General features: G+C 29.8%; 1 protein-coding gene across 5 annotated transcripts in view; it reads left to right on the top strand.

Moving 5' to 3' along the window:
• LOC126734519 (peripheral plasma membrane protein CASK) overlaps positions 1–16,219 on the top strand; it is a 681,912-nt gene extending 665,693 nt beyond the window's left edge. For all 5 annotated transcript variants that reach the window (XM_050438187.1, XM_050438189.1, XM_050438188.1 and 2 more), the window contains 3 exons: positions 3,730–3,869; positions 3,928–4,071; positions 7,817–16,219. In XM_050438187.1, the coding sequence (XP_050294144.1) occupies positions 3,730–3,869; positions 3,928–4,071; positions 7,817–7,996 (464 nt within the window). In that variant the 3' untranslated portion in view covers positions 7,997–16,219. The remainder of the gene's footprint in view (positions 1–3,729; positions 3,870–3,927; positions 4,072–7,816) is intronic.
• Positions 16,220–17,714: the final 1,495 nt, after the last annotated feature.

The following is a 17,714-nucleotide window of genomic DNA, read 5'->3' as shown; positions in this document are numbered from 1 at the left end:
CAAAAACATCTTATCACACCGTATTTACAAAAAATAACAAACATCTTATCACACTTTCAATAAAATTTTTTTCGATGTGCTGAATTTGTTGTCTTCGTAAAATTCTATAGTTTCATCACAGTCATTAAATCTGTTGATAAAAAATTGAGAAAAATGCTGGTTTATTAAGTTTGGATCTGTTAAATTAGGAGATAACTTGCTATCATTTGAGTTTAGGACACTTAAAGATCTTAGTGCTGATCACCTTTTTTGTCTAGAAATAAGATTGAAATAGGCCTTTTTTTCGGATCTCACTACAGAAACTGTAAAATTACGCAGTTCTTTGTACCGGTCCCAATCCTGAGGTTCTTTAGTACGCTTAAATTTTTGTAAGGCTTTATCTCGCTCTTTCATGACAGCCTTAAAATTTTCTGTTAGCTACGGAGCATGAGGTTTTGTCACTCTAAAAAGTGTGTTCAGATTCAAATCAGTAAAAAGAAGTAATTTTTTGTCTATATCGTTCTCATTAACAATGTCCATCCAAGTCAAATTGAAGAGATCGGACAAAAAATCATTTAGAACAAAAACTTTAAAACAACGATACGTAACAGGTTTTGATAAAGGTTTATTAGATTTTACTTTTAAGTCAACAAAAACGAGTCTGTGATCAGAGATTTTATCGGCAGAGGGTGTACCAGAGGATGTAACTAATGTGGTATCACTGATAAAAATTGGATCTATAAGCTTGCTTGAATTTTGAGTTATGCGAGTTGGTTCGTTAAGTACCTGTACAAGATTATATGAGTCAAAACAGTTAAGGACATCATTACTAAAATCAAAGAAATTAATTTTAAAGTCTCCTAAATATAATACCACATCAAAATTTGGAACAACTTCAGATAAAATATTATCAAAATCTTTCTAAAGAGGACCTATTCAACTTTTTATTTTAACCTTTTCTACATATGTATGAGTTGTGTAAGAATGTAATAGAAGTAGATCCAGAATACCCCTGTATCACATTAACATCGACTACGAGAAAATACCAGGAATGTAACCGATCTGAACGATTAAACTGTTTATTATAGTTTTTTCGGGCAAAGTTTATTAATCTATTTGGCCGAATGACTTGCTGATATCCATATCGAGCTGACTTTTCTTGACTTTAGTAAAAGGGAGAACAGTATTAATGCCACAAATTGCAAAGATTCATTTTATATGATGTTTTTGAAAAAGAGCCATGTTGGTCAATTAAAAGTGATGATTATAACCTCAATTTAAATAATATAATAATTTCAAAAATATAGAGGTAAATTGCTACGGAAATAGGGTTATACTTTTAACCACGTATAATTTTATCTACGAAAATCGATTGGGATATATCAATTAAAACTGTGTATAAAACTCAATTCCTAAATTGCGGTAAATATTACATTGAAATAACAAAACAACATCTGCAGGATTCTCTATACCGACACAAATACGACTGCAGGGCAATTAGCATAAATAAAAACAAAAAAACTGCTTTGCTCTCAGCAATTTTCTTCACGAGTCGTATATTTAAATTTTAATTGATCACCATATTTGACAATAAAAAATTTTAATTAAGGGAAATCACTGCAAAATAAATAAAATTAATAAGGTAAGCTTTAATAAGGCTAAATTAGTAAAGAAAAATGACTAATACAGCTCGTGCAGGCTTTTGCGGTGAGGTCTCGTGTATCTGCAAGAGCTACTCTCTGGGGAACATGCTACTGTAAACAAAGTTGTAGTATTCGCTCTGTTAAAATACTTATACAATATTTCTAATTATCGAATACTCTGATATAGCAGAGCTGCCATTGACCCTCCAGAAGTCGGATGGGGTCTGTCAGGCCAATGAGAATTTTACAGTATTGGCCCCACTATTATTTTTTGTTTGAACACGTGTTGATTTTCAGTATCTCTTCCTCTGACGGTGAAGAATCAGTTGTTTACGGGTCATATGGATAAATACGTACGTAAAAAATCCAGACATTACAGCAGTTGCATGATGAAATAAAAATTGAGAATATCGATTTAAAAATCACAATACGGATACTGAGGAAGAATTAGAGAAAGAACTACAAAAAAGAATTAAAGACTGAGCCTAAAACTTCAGATTACTTTCAGGCTAATGAAAAAAGTCATCGACACTTTTATTAAGCAAAAGATGGTGCAACTTGAAAAACATGCCCTCCCAAAAATTTTTGAATAAAAAGTTGCAACATAATCTGAAAAGTGTCAGAAGTAGTTATGCTAACAGCATACCCAAATTATGTGTCAAGAATGCATAAAAAATGGACAAAGATGTTTTTTATTCAGAAAGAATAAAAGAATTAATTAAAATAAATAGAAGATTAAATAAAATAGGTAAAAACAATTATTAAAATTAAATAGATGTCACAAATAAAATAAAAATTGCGGTCTAGCAGTATTTGTTTATTTTGTTTTTCAATTTTTAGTTGCCAAATAAAATCTGGGTCCAATAGGCCTTGCCCGAATATTAATGTAATTTTAGGGTACCCGCTTACTAAAGGGTTAAGTCTAATTCAGCCAAGAAGGTGAGCTTCAAACTTGTGCAGTTTGCTAAAGACCTTATAAGGTGTAAGTATAAGGTGAAGAAGGGCTGCAGAGTTCAGCTTCTCTGAAAACTGACTATGGGCTATACGCAGCAGGCATACGTGCTAGGTGCCAAGACCCGGTAATACAATTTGCCCAATGATATATATATCTCAGGCTAGTGTGGTACATTGGCTTTTCCAAGGCTATTAATTTTTATTAACCCTCTGTGGGGTATGATGGATCATATATGCATTACAGCCTCCTTGGCTTCCTACTGTCTAACTTTCTACCTCGAATTTCAAAACTACAGTTAATTAAAATATGTATTAATAAACAATGATAAAACCTGCAATGTGAGTTAGAAATACAGAGAACGTAATTATTCCAAAAATTTACAAATAAAACTTAAGAGCCGATTATTTCAGAAACGGTTAAGAATCGGATTAAAACATATGGCTTAATTTATCTTATTTTGACCTTCTGAATATGTTCCCAAAATATTTCCCTTTCCTTCCGAAACACCCTGCATATTAAATGAGTTTTGAGATATTGTAGCAAATTAGAACTATTTACCTCTTATTATTTATTTAGGTACTATGCCATTTATTTTGAATTGAGAAAGATTTTATTAAATTAAAAAAGATTTATTCTCAAGCTATCGTCTAATTGTTAAATATAATAAACTATATAAGTAAAATATAATAAATCATCATACAAAATTGTTTATATGAAGCCTTTGCTTTTATATTTTTTTTATTAAAATTATAAAAGAAAAACCTAATTTTTGTAAATGAAAGTTTAATTAACGTCGCAGCAATTTTACCTCTAATATTTTTTAAGGCAAGTTATATACTACTTATCAATATTTTTCCTTGAATTTCGAAATGCGCGTTAAAACTTATCTACTGCCACAATGAACTTTTTCGAAGTTTTAATTTTAACTTTAACTTTAACCTAAAGTTTTAAAGTCTTGTTGAATAATTTAAATTATTTTCCTGGAATCTATTATCAACTTCATCTACTTGCCGAAACTTTAACCAATTTTGGCAAAACTCTTTTTGATAAATCGAAAAACGAAGATTACCGTATTTTCCTTAGGCAATTTAAACTTAAATTTAGTTTATGATATAATACTCCTTTTAATATACTAAAAATATTTTTATATAGATACAACGAGACATCCCAAGGCAGACGAAGAAAATGGACGGAACTACTTCTTTGTAACTCATGACGAGATGATGACCGATATTACAGCTAATGAATATCTTGAATATGGAACACACGAGGATGCTATGTATGGAACTAAGGTGTGAACTTTCCATTATACGTTTGAATATATTTTTATAATTAAAATATTTATTTTAGTTGGACACAATAAGAAAAATACATCAAGAAGGCAAGATGGCAATATTGGATGTGGAACCTCAAGCTTTAAAAGTACTTAGAACAGCGGAGTTTGCTCCATATGTTGTTTTTATTGCTGCACCGCAATTACAAAATATTGCTGATGTAAGTGCAATTTTAAGGTAGCAAGCAGATAACATGGAAACTGAGTATTTTGTTGCTGCTTGATTAAATTTTAATAAAATATTCAAACTCTTAAGCTCTTATTAAAGAACCAACGAATAAAAGGGTATTAAAATAAAAGCAAAAGATAAAACTTGCCAAACTTTTTCGCGTAATATTCCTATAAACTCTGAATTGCTTTTAACTTTTCACAGCACTGTTCATAATACTTTAATACCAATTTAATTGAATTGTGCAACTTCTTGTTTCGCATAAAAAAATATAGTGAGTAACATAGCTAATAATTGAGGCATAAAATGTATAAATCAGGTGTTGGATAATTATTTGATTTATTTTAAATTACCATAAGAAAAAGTTAAGGAGAGTTTTTGGGCAATATTTTTGGCACTGTTGAGAGAACTTTCCATCTTCTTTTCTTGATGGTAGTGTTAATGGTAACATTACAAAAAGTAGTAACATGAAATTTTACCTTTCCGTTAAAAACAATTTATTTGATTTATGATTGTTTAATTTTTGGACGCGATTTTCGAAAAAAAAAAGTTTTCGCTTCTATATTTTTTGGACTACAAGGAATTGAGTATCAAAAGTTTATTTACTTTTAAAAACGGGTAATTTTTGCAAACTTATTTAAATTGAATTAAACCGAGTTTTGCATTTTTTTGAAATTAAAATTAAAAGTAATTTAGAATTAACATATATAATATTATTTAATTGCATATATCAAATTCTTTACAATGTTTATAAAATAAATATTTTTTTAAATATAAAGAAGAATAATGAATAATATTTTGCATTAAGGTCTTTTTTTTAAAGTGGAATACAAAAAGTTTAAACTACTGAAAAGAGCAATTATACCTTTGAAAATACAATATTGCTTGCAACTGGGAGTTTTTAATATTCGACACGTGTGCCGTGTCGTAAAATTTTTCATTAAAAATACACAAACAGTAAACTTCAGATAATCAATAAGTCCTTTGTATTAGTTTATAATGCAAAAACAGTAAATATTTTTAACGTTTTAAAATAAATTATATTGCGTTTTGATATTACTCGATACGTATATTAGGAGAGAAAAGTCGACTGTAATTACATTCTGATAAATGGAATAAAAGATACTTGTACTAGGTTAAAGGAAGAAGGGTTTAAGGGTTAAGGATTTACATTGTAAAAAAATTAATAATACAAACTATACGCGATCGTGTTTTAAGATGTATTGAAATATATATTAAAATATATAAGGAAAATACATTCGGTTGACTTTATGTGAAAATACACCCAAATTCAATATAAACTAATTCTTCATTCTGCCGATTAAAAAAAAGGTACAAAACACCCCTTTTTTTAAAAAAACTAGCTAGCGGATATAGTTTAACTATACGTTATGTTTCAATAAACCATTCACAGTGGCACGCACTGTGAATGGAATCAATACCTTAACTACGTCAGAGTATGGATACACTTCTACAACTAGTCCCATTCGGTACTGCATGCTGGGTAGATCAATTGTATTAGGACAGTTATCATCTCCTCGTATGTTAAGTTTTGAGTGCCAGTAACTCTAAATAGATGAATTTTTACTGACTTGACTCCTAATTCTCGTAAGCCACCGAAATGGGGTGCTGAAGGCGGGTTAAAATTCCACTAACTATTTTCAGACTTACTGATGCGTTTTCCATTAATTTATTCAGGAGTTTAAGTCTACCACGCCTTAATAAATCTATGAAGTGCTACTAAGAAAACATCGCTAGATAAGTTGGAAACTAATTTCAAATGTACTGCTTTCGTAGCAGAACAGACTTAGCAGACTTAGACATAAGCAAAAATATATCTTTGAAAATCTAGCACCTCTATGTCTACACATAAGTATATTAAAGAGACCGGCAAAATGAACCCTGGTGTGAAGAAAAGCCTTGACTTGACTAACTCTTCGCTTTGGAAGAGCGCTTATAGAAGGCTGTAATGATACCGGATTTCTTTTCCAACATCTCAGACACAAAAACATGACAAAACATGACTGATATTGGGAAACGATATATTGAACAGATTGATGCATGATTGCATGTTTCAAATGTACCGTATCAAAAGCTCAGTAAAATAACAACTACTCGGGAGTAATGCAGGGAATTTTTATTGATATGATAACTTCAAATGAAATTATCTACTACCAAGCCTAGATAATCTAGATTGTATGTGCTTTATTAGACGAAACAGAGTTTGAACTACAAGGCGTAAAGAACCATAAATATGAATTTTAGTCTTAAAGTTATTTAAAAATCGCAAAACATAAGCAAACATTTTTTTTAGTTTCTCAAAATTAGAATATTTATTAATCAGAGCAACAAACATATGTGGTTTAACTAGGTCCTAACAAGAGAAATTGAACGTTCCTCAGGGAAATCATCAGATTGCGTAATGGCATCTAATCCATCCATAAGAATCTATGGAAACCATTAAGAACTTAGGACCAGACCACCACAATATGGAACTCTCAGCTATCTGAGGTGGTATATAAGGATCCTCGTGAACCAAGATAGCGATATTGTTTCCTGAAGAAACGTGATGCCAGTTAGAAAATAATAGACTGCTCTTATGATATAGGCTCTTAAATAAATGTAATTCTATAACTAAAAAATGCCTTCCATTGATGAGGAGGCAATTTTATTCAAGAGAGAACTATTAATGGCAATCATAAAACATAACAAGTGACTTAACAAAGCCGCTTCATAAAACTCCAATCAAGGAATTGAATTGAAATAATTGTTTTGAGATGAGCAATTTTAGACTTGAAAATTACAAATTTGACCTCCATTTGACGATACTCAAGACGAAAGTATACCACTGCACAATATCCTTATCCAACCATGTACTTCACAAGATTTCTAATCAATTTACGGTTAATTTTACAATTACACAAGATGTAAATTTTAGTAAAATATTTCTTCCAGATCTATAATACATCCACAGGTGTATCAGTATCGCAGTTTAATTTTAAAGGCCATAAGTGTCACTGGAGTTAGGAGCCCTAAAGGTTCGAGTATTCTAGCATAATTACTAAGGATATTACGCTTGGTATACAAAGTGCCAAATGAGCTAATGGAGAACCGATAAACATTAAAAAAAGGATTCCATTCTAACTGTAACACCTTGTGAAAATTGTTTAGATCAATATCAAATGATAAGTTTTGATTACATAGGTATGCAGCCGGAAAATGACTTAATCTAGGACTATTCGCATTTCATTTACATAAGTTCGAAACCACCTTTTTTTAAAAGACGTATCAGATCTTATTGCAATTTGAGAGCTTCGTCAATGGTAAGTCATTTTATGAATATATAGTCAATATAGGAATGAGATATGATTAATTCAGCTGCTTTAGGGTAATTTGGTTTTTCATGTTCAGCCAGTGATAGTTGTTCAGACACTAACTTACGTTGTACAAACATTAAAAATATTAACTATATGCAACCGCGTTTTAAGGTCTAGTGAAGTTTGCAAAAATACATTCCGTTAACTTTATGTAAAAATTTGTCTGTCAATGATGATCTACAGAGGGAATACAGGTTTAAAATATCCTTTAAACAAATAGAAAAATTATTAAAGTAATAGTTACCCAAATAAAATTCAACTTAAAAGAAAATATACCCACATTTCAAGAAAACTCAGCAAATTACTTTATTTAAAACTTTTTGTTCCTCCTTAATAATCACACGATGTTTTTAACCACAGTTTGATGGAAGCTTAGAACGTCTCGCCAAAGAGTCCGAAATGTTAAAGCAAGCATATGGACACTACTTCGACCTGATCATAGTGAACAACGACATCGATGAGACCATTAGCGCACTGGAAACCGCCATCGAAAAAGTCCAGACGACGCCCCAATGGATTCCGGTGTCGTGGGTGTACTGACATCACGCAAACCTGGACTACTACGGGTCTCTTCAGTATTTTTAACAGTGAATATGACGGCGACCTTGTGTAAGGTTCGCCATGGATTATCAGGAAAATTAATCAGTCTAGCAATGTAACGTGTATATGGTATAAAAGTCAAGCAGTTTTGGTTACTGGTTTAAATGTTATTAAATTTATGAAATTTGTTTTTAAATTCAAATATATAACAGCATATGGTGCTTTAAGCACTAAATGAGTATACAGTTTAAAGAGTATTTTGTATATTAATAGGATTTAAAAGGTTGTCTTCTAGTTCTCTGGTTAAATTTGCTAAATCTAGTTTTTTACCACACAATATTGCAATTTATCAAATCAAATTATATTTTAAACTTAAAACAAATAGGATTCAACGGACATGATATCATTAAATTAATTTTCAATAATCATGAAAAAATAAATCATTTTATAATAACACAAAGCATATAGAGGCGATCATTTCAGACAAATTGGCTTTCAAAGCCTATAACTTAAATATTAATAACAATTTTTGACAATTATTATACTACGTTCTCAATATGATATAGGCATCAGCAGGTACGAAAAATTGTTATAAATTTTTTAATTAAGTTGTGTCATTGGTGGTGGTTGTACTACATTAATGGTGGTTTTTTACACTAGCATATGTAATAAGATCTGATTGTTTTACTGAATACTTTAGGATTTCTTTAATCTATATCTCAATTAAAAAAAAACATATTTCATATTAATAAACAAATTGAAGAGCCTTTCAAGTTTTTCATTATGAGAGTTGTATATAAACTAAGAACTCTATTAATAAGAGAAACCTATTATAATTCATTATATCCTATTATGAGCTGTTTTTGGGGAGTTTTAAGAAAGCCATTAGAATTCCTTGTAAAGTCAATAATTTAGTTTGTTTTTTTAAAATACTACTCTTTAAATATATTTTAAAAAATTTTATAGATAAATTAGAAATAACCAATATTTAAATGCTACAATTGCATCTGATTCGCCTTTAATAAAAACTCTTTCGAAAACTTACTTAGCAGTGTTTTTAAATGTTAATTTATTAAATGAATTTAAAATAATAAATAATTGTTTAATAATGAATTATTATTAAATCAAAGCTACTAACTATTAATATTAATATATATTATATTTAATATTTAAAAATTAATAAATATTTAATACGAAATAATTCGTATTCGGAAAATGAACTATAGTTAAATGAAGCCTGCTTGTAGCGTTACTTGCTTATGAAAGTATACTGAGCTATTCTTTTGATGTAAAAAATCTTTGTTTTTTTTTAAATATATAAACGATTGATGCTATTATAAACTCATCAATGCATTTATGAAGATACTCTAATTAAATGTAACACTCTTTGGCGTATTTAGGTTTTATTAAGATAAGCGAGTCTACGGCACCTTTGAAGTGTAACATATTAAATAATTTAATTTTTTTTGGCTTTACTACTTTACGATAACATTTTAATAAAACATTTATAATATCGGGTATCTTTTAGTTTTATCGGATTACTATTGCTATGCCTTAATAAAATTTCTTCGCTTTATATTTTTTGTTGTTCGTTAAGTTTAAAGTTTATTTCTAAAATTAATTTTTTTTAATTCCTGTAAAAATTACTTAAAATCAAGTTATTAAAACAAATTGTAGTTTTTAAACCATTATTGAAAAACCAGCTTGACTTTTATATGATATTTTTTAGCGCAAGCTCTAATACAAATGTAACTAAAGAAAAATACTGATTTTACTCTTAAAAATTACACATTTAAAATGTCATACTTTATTTCTTTAAAACAACAATTTCATATTTAGGCAAATTTGATTATGTTCTTATAATTTAGGTTATTATTAAGTGTATGAAATTTTCTATAATTAAATATTTAACCAAAAAACTAATACATTTAATCTAGTTTACAAGTGAGGAAGCATTTCTCGACGATCCACTTAAATTAATTACGTGTTAACAATAATTTATATATTTTATAAATATATGACACACACGTTTTTTTTTTTGATGAACTTTTATTTGTTAGCAAAATCAATGCACTTAAAAAAATCGGTTAAAATATTTTTATCAAAATAAGTACGGATGCATAACAAAGTAAAGTGAATGTCCTTTAAAAGTAATGAAATCTCCGTTAAACACAAATGGACTTCCAAGGATCAATTATACAAGTTAGATAGGTAGATTTTTAATTACATCACGATGTAAACTGTAGTGTTGCCTTTTGCCTTAATTATCGTTTAATATTAATTAATCATTTAGTTGTAAGAAAATGTTATGTTCGTAGCAGAAGTGTAAAATTATAAGGGTTTAACTGAATCTATCATAATTGTTTTTTTTTTATGATAATTAAACAAAAATTATAAGGCGAAAACAAAATGAATGTATTGCGGTAAGTTGGCATTGTATCATTTAGTAGATTGTGCTGTATTCTAGTAAAATTGAAACAAAATATGTTTACATTTAAATAAGCTCAAAAAATAATATTAGTAGCAATATTTAAGTATTATTATGTGGTAGGGATATTTCATTACATTTATTTATTCTTTTTAAATTTCCTTTTTAAATCATATCTTGTACTTGGGATTATATGTAGATCGTAAAAATTGCTCAAAATTTTTGGAATATTGCAATTGATTGGATAGGTAATATCAAAATTATCTATCATATTTTTATAATATTTTTCCCCCGAAAACCTAAGAAAAGTGATAAATTAAAATATAAATTGACGGGGTCTATATTTTAAAAAGGTTCGAAAGTTTGCGTATATCCTCACTTATTACAGTCTATGGTAAAAAAGTCTCGTACATAGCCATTCTATTTATTTGAATTTATTTATACTGAACCTTTTCCAAATAAGGGCTTAAAAGGAAAAACCAGATATTAAAACTTTTCAAATTTAGGTATAAGAAAACCTTAAATCTAATAACAGTAATGCATCATCTTAATTTTTTTTTTTTTTAATTAATATGAATTTAAAAAATACTTGAATTTGAAGATATCTCTTTTATTTCCTATTTCGATAATTTTAAGAATATGATATTATCTAAATTTAAAAAGAAACAACGCCATTCAGCTCTTGAAATTAAAAAAGATTATTTGAAATTTTAGACATCTTTTTTGAAGTTTTATAATCTTCTTAGAATCTTATACCTGATTCTAGAATAATAACCTTTGCCTTCAGCCAAGCCTAATATATACCAGTTAAAATAGCACACATTATCAATAACTATTGAAACATATACCACTAAAATCAATAGCACAATTGGGACAGAAATTCATTAAAGCTAAAAAGCTTGAATTTGGCTTGAAAAATGTGGGATTTTTAAAAAAAGATCTACGCCATATTTTAAACACTGTAATTTGAATTTAATCTATTATTATTTATTAATTTAATTATTTAAATCTAAAGAGAGTTAAATGCACAAAGCTTAAGGAACCTTAATCTAACAAATCCTTTAATGAACAAGATAAAGACTAGGACTATTTATTAGAATTGATAAATATAATGTAACTAGGAGTTCACACTAAGAGTTCCTTGGTAAGAAGGTCTGTCATAATAACGAAAAGATTGAGTATGGATTTAATGGCTAAACAATTTAATTTAGAAGCATTTAAGTTTCTTCAAAGATATTTGGATCTATTTTGAATTCTTGTTTTATACTTAGTTTGGTAAAAAAGGAAATTCCTATGTTGAGAAAAACGTAGTCAACAGCCTGAAAAATAGTATCAACTACCTGAAATAAACTGCTTTCACCACATATAAAGACCACTACGATTTCTGGGAGAAACACAAAATGAGTTTAGCAACCTGAAAGAAAAAGAAATTAATGTCTTCGACTTTGACTTCTTAGAGAAATACAGTTAGAAGAAAAATAAAAACCTCTGTAGAAACTCAATGAAAATATTAATAGTTTCAAACAAAAACCTAATCATTTTCGATAATCTTTATAAATAACCACTAACATGCAAAAGTAAATGTGGTTGTTTGTGCTTACTGCCTCTATTTGAAAGTTAACAGTCTAATTAATAATTTCTGTATTTTATTTTTTTAGTTGTTAGCTTTACTTGAGGTGATATCAATATCAGTTTTGTTAAGTAAATGTTACTCTCTAAGTTTATGGGTTCAATTTTTCTCATACAATTTGTAATTTTTTTTCAAAAAAACTTAATATAGTTTTCATGGGTTCTCAGCCCCCGATTACATCTATTATGAAAAAACTAAGTAGTTTATTCTCCTGTCCTGAAATTATTATGATTATAGTAATTTAGGATACGGAAGAAAATAGTATCAATTAAATAGTTTCGTGTTATTTTAAACCTAATAAGGCAAACTGCCTCCACGATGCTCAATAATCCCAAGTAATTCGTTAGAAACTTACTGAAATATTAAAGAAAAACTGTTACGAAAAAAGTAGACTGTATATTCATGTGATATATACGTTCTTTGCTAACCTAATTTTTGTTAAAAATTACGAATTAAATGTTAAAATTTTATGCTTGCTCTGAATTGAAATTTAAAAAAATACTACATTTGAGTTACTTTATAGTCTAAAACGTTAAAACTCCTTTCTACCCTATAAAATACATAAACAAAAACATAGATACAGTTTGTCTTAAATACGTGTGTCACTACTGATGTATCCAAATGGTTAAATGCCAGAAAGTTCGATAAATTAAAGAGCAAAGTTGTCGTTTTTAATGGTCATTTGAGATTTTATTGCCTTTTTGCACTGTTCTTATTTTTCATCAGAATACAGGGTAATTTATAAGAACTTCTTTTGAATTACTGAATTTTGTTTTTAGTTTTTAGAGCTAAAAATCATTATTAACAATTTGCTGAATCATCTCCTCTAAAAGAACATGACGTTTATGCCTTCCGAGATGGTTTTCCTAAGATATGGTCTATAATATTTTCAAGAAAGCACATTGTGACTATAAATCCTCTTATAAGTATTACAACTTTCACGTAGCGCAATGCTTTAAGAGAGACAGGAAAATAGATAGGTCTACAGAATATGCTTGATTCACAGCAGATTGAAACGTCACTGAATTTTTCTCATCTCTTTGGCCTTTTTTCATGGCAATTCCTAGCGTTTTCCTTAGATTTTGTTGGCATATTTTCATCAATTTCTACCAGCGAAATCATCGGGGTCTTTTAATCGCTAGCCCTGATAGACTCTCTAATTTTGCTTGCTTGTTGGTCCTATATCGTCGTTTAAGTTACATTTTTATTCTTATCTTAAAACCAGTAAATTGTTAAAAGCTTGTAAATCTTTGGAATTTATTCACAAAAAAGTTAATCATCTATTTCCATACTTTTATGAGGTTATTATTCATATTGACTTCTAATAACATAAAACAGATCATTGATTTAGATATTTGACCCACTTGGTTTTTTCTTTTATGAACATGACATCTCTGCATCTGTTTCGCCCGTAATCAGAAAAGTCAGTCATATGCATAGTATATAAAATGTGACAGAAAAAGAATGAGACTAATTATTTATTTATCATAGTTATTTGTTTTTTAAATATTAATGTTACCCACTTTAAAATAGTTCTTATAGGTAGCTGCAAACCAATAAAGACGTACTTTTTCAGTGTTAGTAGCAACGCTGCAGGTCTTCAACCGTTATGGCTTTCAGCATGTCCATTGAACACTTTTGGAAGTGACGTCCTTTGAGAATATTATTCAGTTTAGAAAATATAAAAAAGTGGCAGGAATGCAATCACAGGAGTGCTATTTAATGTCACAAATTCTGCGATGGAGAGAATAGTGCGATGTTAAGCATTGTGATGATTGAGCATTTTTCTGCATGCAATGTCTGGGTAAGGAACCACATTTCTTCTTAGCCTCTCAAGAATACCTTCATAAAACACCTGTTTGACAATTTGGAAGAATACGTTCTTTATAGATGATTCTGTCAAAAAGACAAATCAGCATTGATTCGATTTGCAAGTTATTCATTCGGGCTTTCTTTGATCGAGACGAGCTGCTCTGAGCGTGCAACTTCTCAGTTTGCTTGTTAGTCTCTGGTTTCGAAATCCATGGTTCATCCATCACCTGTTTTCACATAACTAAAGAAATATTGCCCACTGGCAATTCTGTCAAGAAGATCGAGACACTTGTTTATTTAATTCTCCTTCCGCTCTTGCTTTTTCGGCACTATTTTGGTACAGACCTTTCGCATCTTTAGATGTTCAGTAAATATTTGATGAACAGAAAATTTGGTCAAATTTGATTGCTCAATATCTTTCTATCTGTAACTGCAGAGGGTGATGAGAACTACACTGCATTTAGGCATCAGTAGGCCCATTTTGTCTCTGTTCAAGGCGTTGGAAACCTCTCCCTCAACTCGTCATTCAGCCTAACGAATCAACTAGAGCAACAACGTCACCAAGGAACTTCTTGATTTCTTTAAGTAATAAGTGGAATATGCCTAAAATTCTACTGCGTATAGACGAGAGAGCAGGGCAGTTTTAAAGTTTATGCACCATTGCCTCGTCTTCATAGTTGCATTCTCTACATAATGGACTTCTGCTTAGATTCATTTTAAAAAGGTGGTTATTTAGTTGACAAATTTCAAACTTGTGTATCATCCCACCACTTTTTGAAAAGCATTTGAGATTATGATTTCATTAGTTCTGAGATATTCACCATCCACGAAAAGCTCTGGCACTCTTAGTAAGAGAGTCAGCGGCAGGACTATTCTACTTTTTTAAACATAACATTTGCCGATCGTTCAAACCTAAACAAAATTTAATGGAATAACGCTTCTCTAAATTTTGCTTCTTTATTTTGCGTAATGTAGAAACAGAAAGCAGCTGAAAAAATTACATAATTAATGGAAGGCGTTGAAATTCGCAGTGTTGCCAAATTTATTATTTTTCTTCTACATCTTGTAAATAAGTTTAGGTTAACTTTTTTCTAATTTGTATAAAATTTATTTTTCAATCTCTATTTTAGGTTGTAAACTAGCCCAGCTGAGCTCTAAAGATCTTGAATGGATTAAAAAGCAACCTTTCTCTAATTTAACTGTAACTTTTTTCGTTTAGAAGATAGAAATAGTGGCATGCGCTATTTAAGATAGACCCTGAATTCAAGATACATAGAAAATATTTAAATAAGATTTCACCGCTTGCGCAATATTAGAAAAGAATCTAAAATATTCTCTAATATAATTTTATCAATGGAGGAAATATTATTAGATTTAGTAGATTAAATCACATGCTTCAAAGACTTTAATAGAGATGTTAGTTAGATGTGCTTTGTTATTTTAAAATAATTTTTAAGTAGAAAAATTAAACAAGAACCTAATTTATTAAGCAGGAGTTTGATTATAAATTTTCTAATGTAACTATAATTAGGATATCGTTGAGTATTAGCCAAAACAAGTATCATCATTTAAATATTGTTGTGTACATATTATTTCATTTTATACATAGATATGTTCACTGTTGCCTGTAAATTGACCCATTTAAGACATCATTTTATATAATACCAAAAAAAGCATATTGAAAGATGCTAGTGTTCATCTAACTTGTCCAAGAAGAGACTAACATACGTAAATACTTATTTAAAGAAATAAAAGCAGATTAAGTCACTTAGTGTTTAACGGAAAATTATATCAATCCTAAAGAATTATACTGATTAAAATACTAAGATGTTTGCGTTAGTCTCATTTCGGACAAAGAAAAAGATAAAACCCCAAATCATGAGACGTAAAGTAAGTTTTTTGCTTCCTGATAAATATAAAAAATGTACCTATAATAAAATTTTTATAAGACTAGGTTAAGAAGGATCTTAAAAGAAATTAACAAAGGAGTCTAAAATGTCATTAGTTATTTGTTAAATATTTCTAAGAGAACGTTACCCATTAAAACTACTGCCATTAAAAAAAAGGCTACGTAAATGAGTCTTTTGAAGCACAGCTCTGCATATTCTAAGCATTTTATTTTTAATGTGTGGAAATGAAGCTCTCTAGGCAATTAATTACCCATCATGTCTTAAAAAATTAAACTTTTAAGATCTTTCTCTTTTATAAAATGAAAGCATTTTAATGGATGAAATCGATGAAAAAAATCCAATATTTTAGAATAGAAGAACGAGTTCGCATTTATTAAAAATTAAAGCGATAGGTGAGAACAATGTAGTTAAATATTTCTGAAATAAAGAAAATGTACCGTTATGATTTAATGAGTTTTAATGCAAACCTCTTTATTTTATTAACGTAGGGCATATACACAATATTGTTCAAAAATAATATAAAAATGCAAGAAACCTCCTTAAGGTCCAAATTTCTATCTTTATCTGCTCCAATTCACATATTTTGATCAAAATTTTCTTTCTACTTCTTCTTCTTCTTCTTTTCTATAGCTATGTCAGCGTCCAGGCCTTTACTCCGCGTATCAGCACCAGGATAAGGTAGCATTTCACTATTAGTATCTTGTCTGTGTCGTGTCTAATCTCAGGTCACCGCAGCACAGTGAGTATAAATGCGAAGCGTTTATTAAATTGAACATTATCAAATTGAACGCTTCGCATTTATTATCCCAGTAAATGCGAAGCATTCAATTTCGATTCGGACCTGATTCCCTCAGCGTGATCCTATTGCGAGTGGGATGGTTCCGAGGTACACGAATCTGTCGACTCGATCTCCTTACTTTGTGTCAGTAGCGCCCTTGGGTCCGAATTGGTCCGACAGATCGTCATGAATTTGATTTTTTCTGATGTTCAGGTCTAGGTCTATAATACTTCTTGCTCGTATTTTTCACACGATTCTGTAATAACTGTAGGTCTCACAGGCTGGTTGCGAGCAGCACAGTGTAACCGATGTTACCGTAATTCGAATTCCCAGTTCTAATTATGGACGGTTTGATCTGTGTTGCATCATCAAAAGACATTTCAATAGAGTCAGTTAATTTGTAGAGCTCAAATAAAATTGTTTAAGCTCGTTTAAGACTTGCTTGACCCTAATGTCACCAAATTTTGCTAACCTGTTTTTCTTTTCTTTAATATCTTCTACTTCTTTAGATATGTATAAAAGTTGTCTCACTTCTGAAAATTTTTCATTTTATCAAAATGTAAATCAGATCGTGTAAGGATATATTTTACTTTTTTACTTGAACATGTCACTATTTTAGTTTTCAAGCCTGCATTTAGTTCCTATATAAACTTTACAGAAATCGGTTCTGTTGGCAAAAACCTTGACTTGTATAAAATAAAAACGTTAAAGTTACATTCTTGAGCATGTTGCTATAGCTAACTCCAATTTTGCTTTAATAAAGAAGTAAATCGTCACAACTGCAGGTATTGCAGTGACAGTAACCCCCATTTAATCCGTGTAACGCACACCCAGTCTCCTTTAAAGCTAAACGTGTGGGCGTAAATTCTAGGCAATCATATTGTTGGACCTTTCTTCATAGAGGCCAATTTTAATAGTAAAATTTATTTAAATTTACCTAAAAATTTTTATCAATCCTTAGGTCACAAGAATTTTACAAAACGACCCGGATTTAGTCGAAGATCAAGTCTTTTAACAAAATCAGCACCATATTAACCACCACCACATTAACAAAAGGAGCACCTCTTCACTACGCTCGTCCTGTAAGAGATTTTCTAAATTAGACTTTTGCTGGTCGATGAATTGGTAGGAGAGGCCTAATAGACTGGCTGGCACGATCA

This window comes from Anthonomus grandis, chromosome 3 (genome assembly GCF_022605725.1).
Source record: "Anthonomus grandis grandis chromosome 3, icAntGran1.3, whole genome shotgun sequence".
NCBI lineage: Eukaryota > Metazoa > Arthropoda > Insecta > Coleoptera > Curculionidae > Anthonomus > Anthonomus grandis.
Note: the sequence above shows the minus strand (reverse complement) of the source record. Positions and strands in the feature narration are given on the sequence as shown.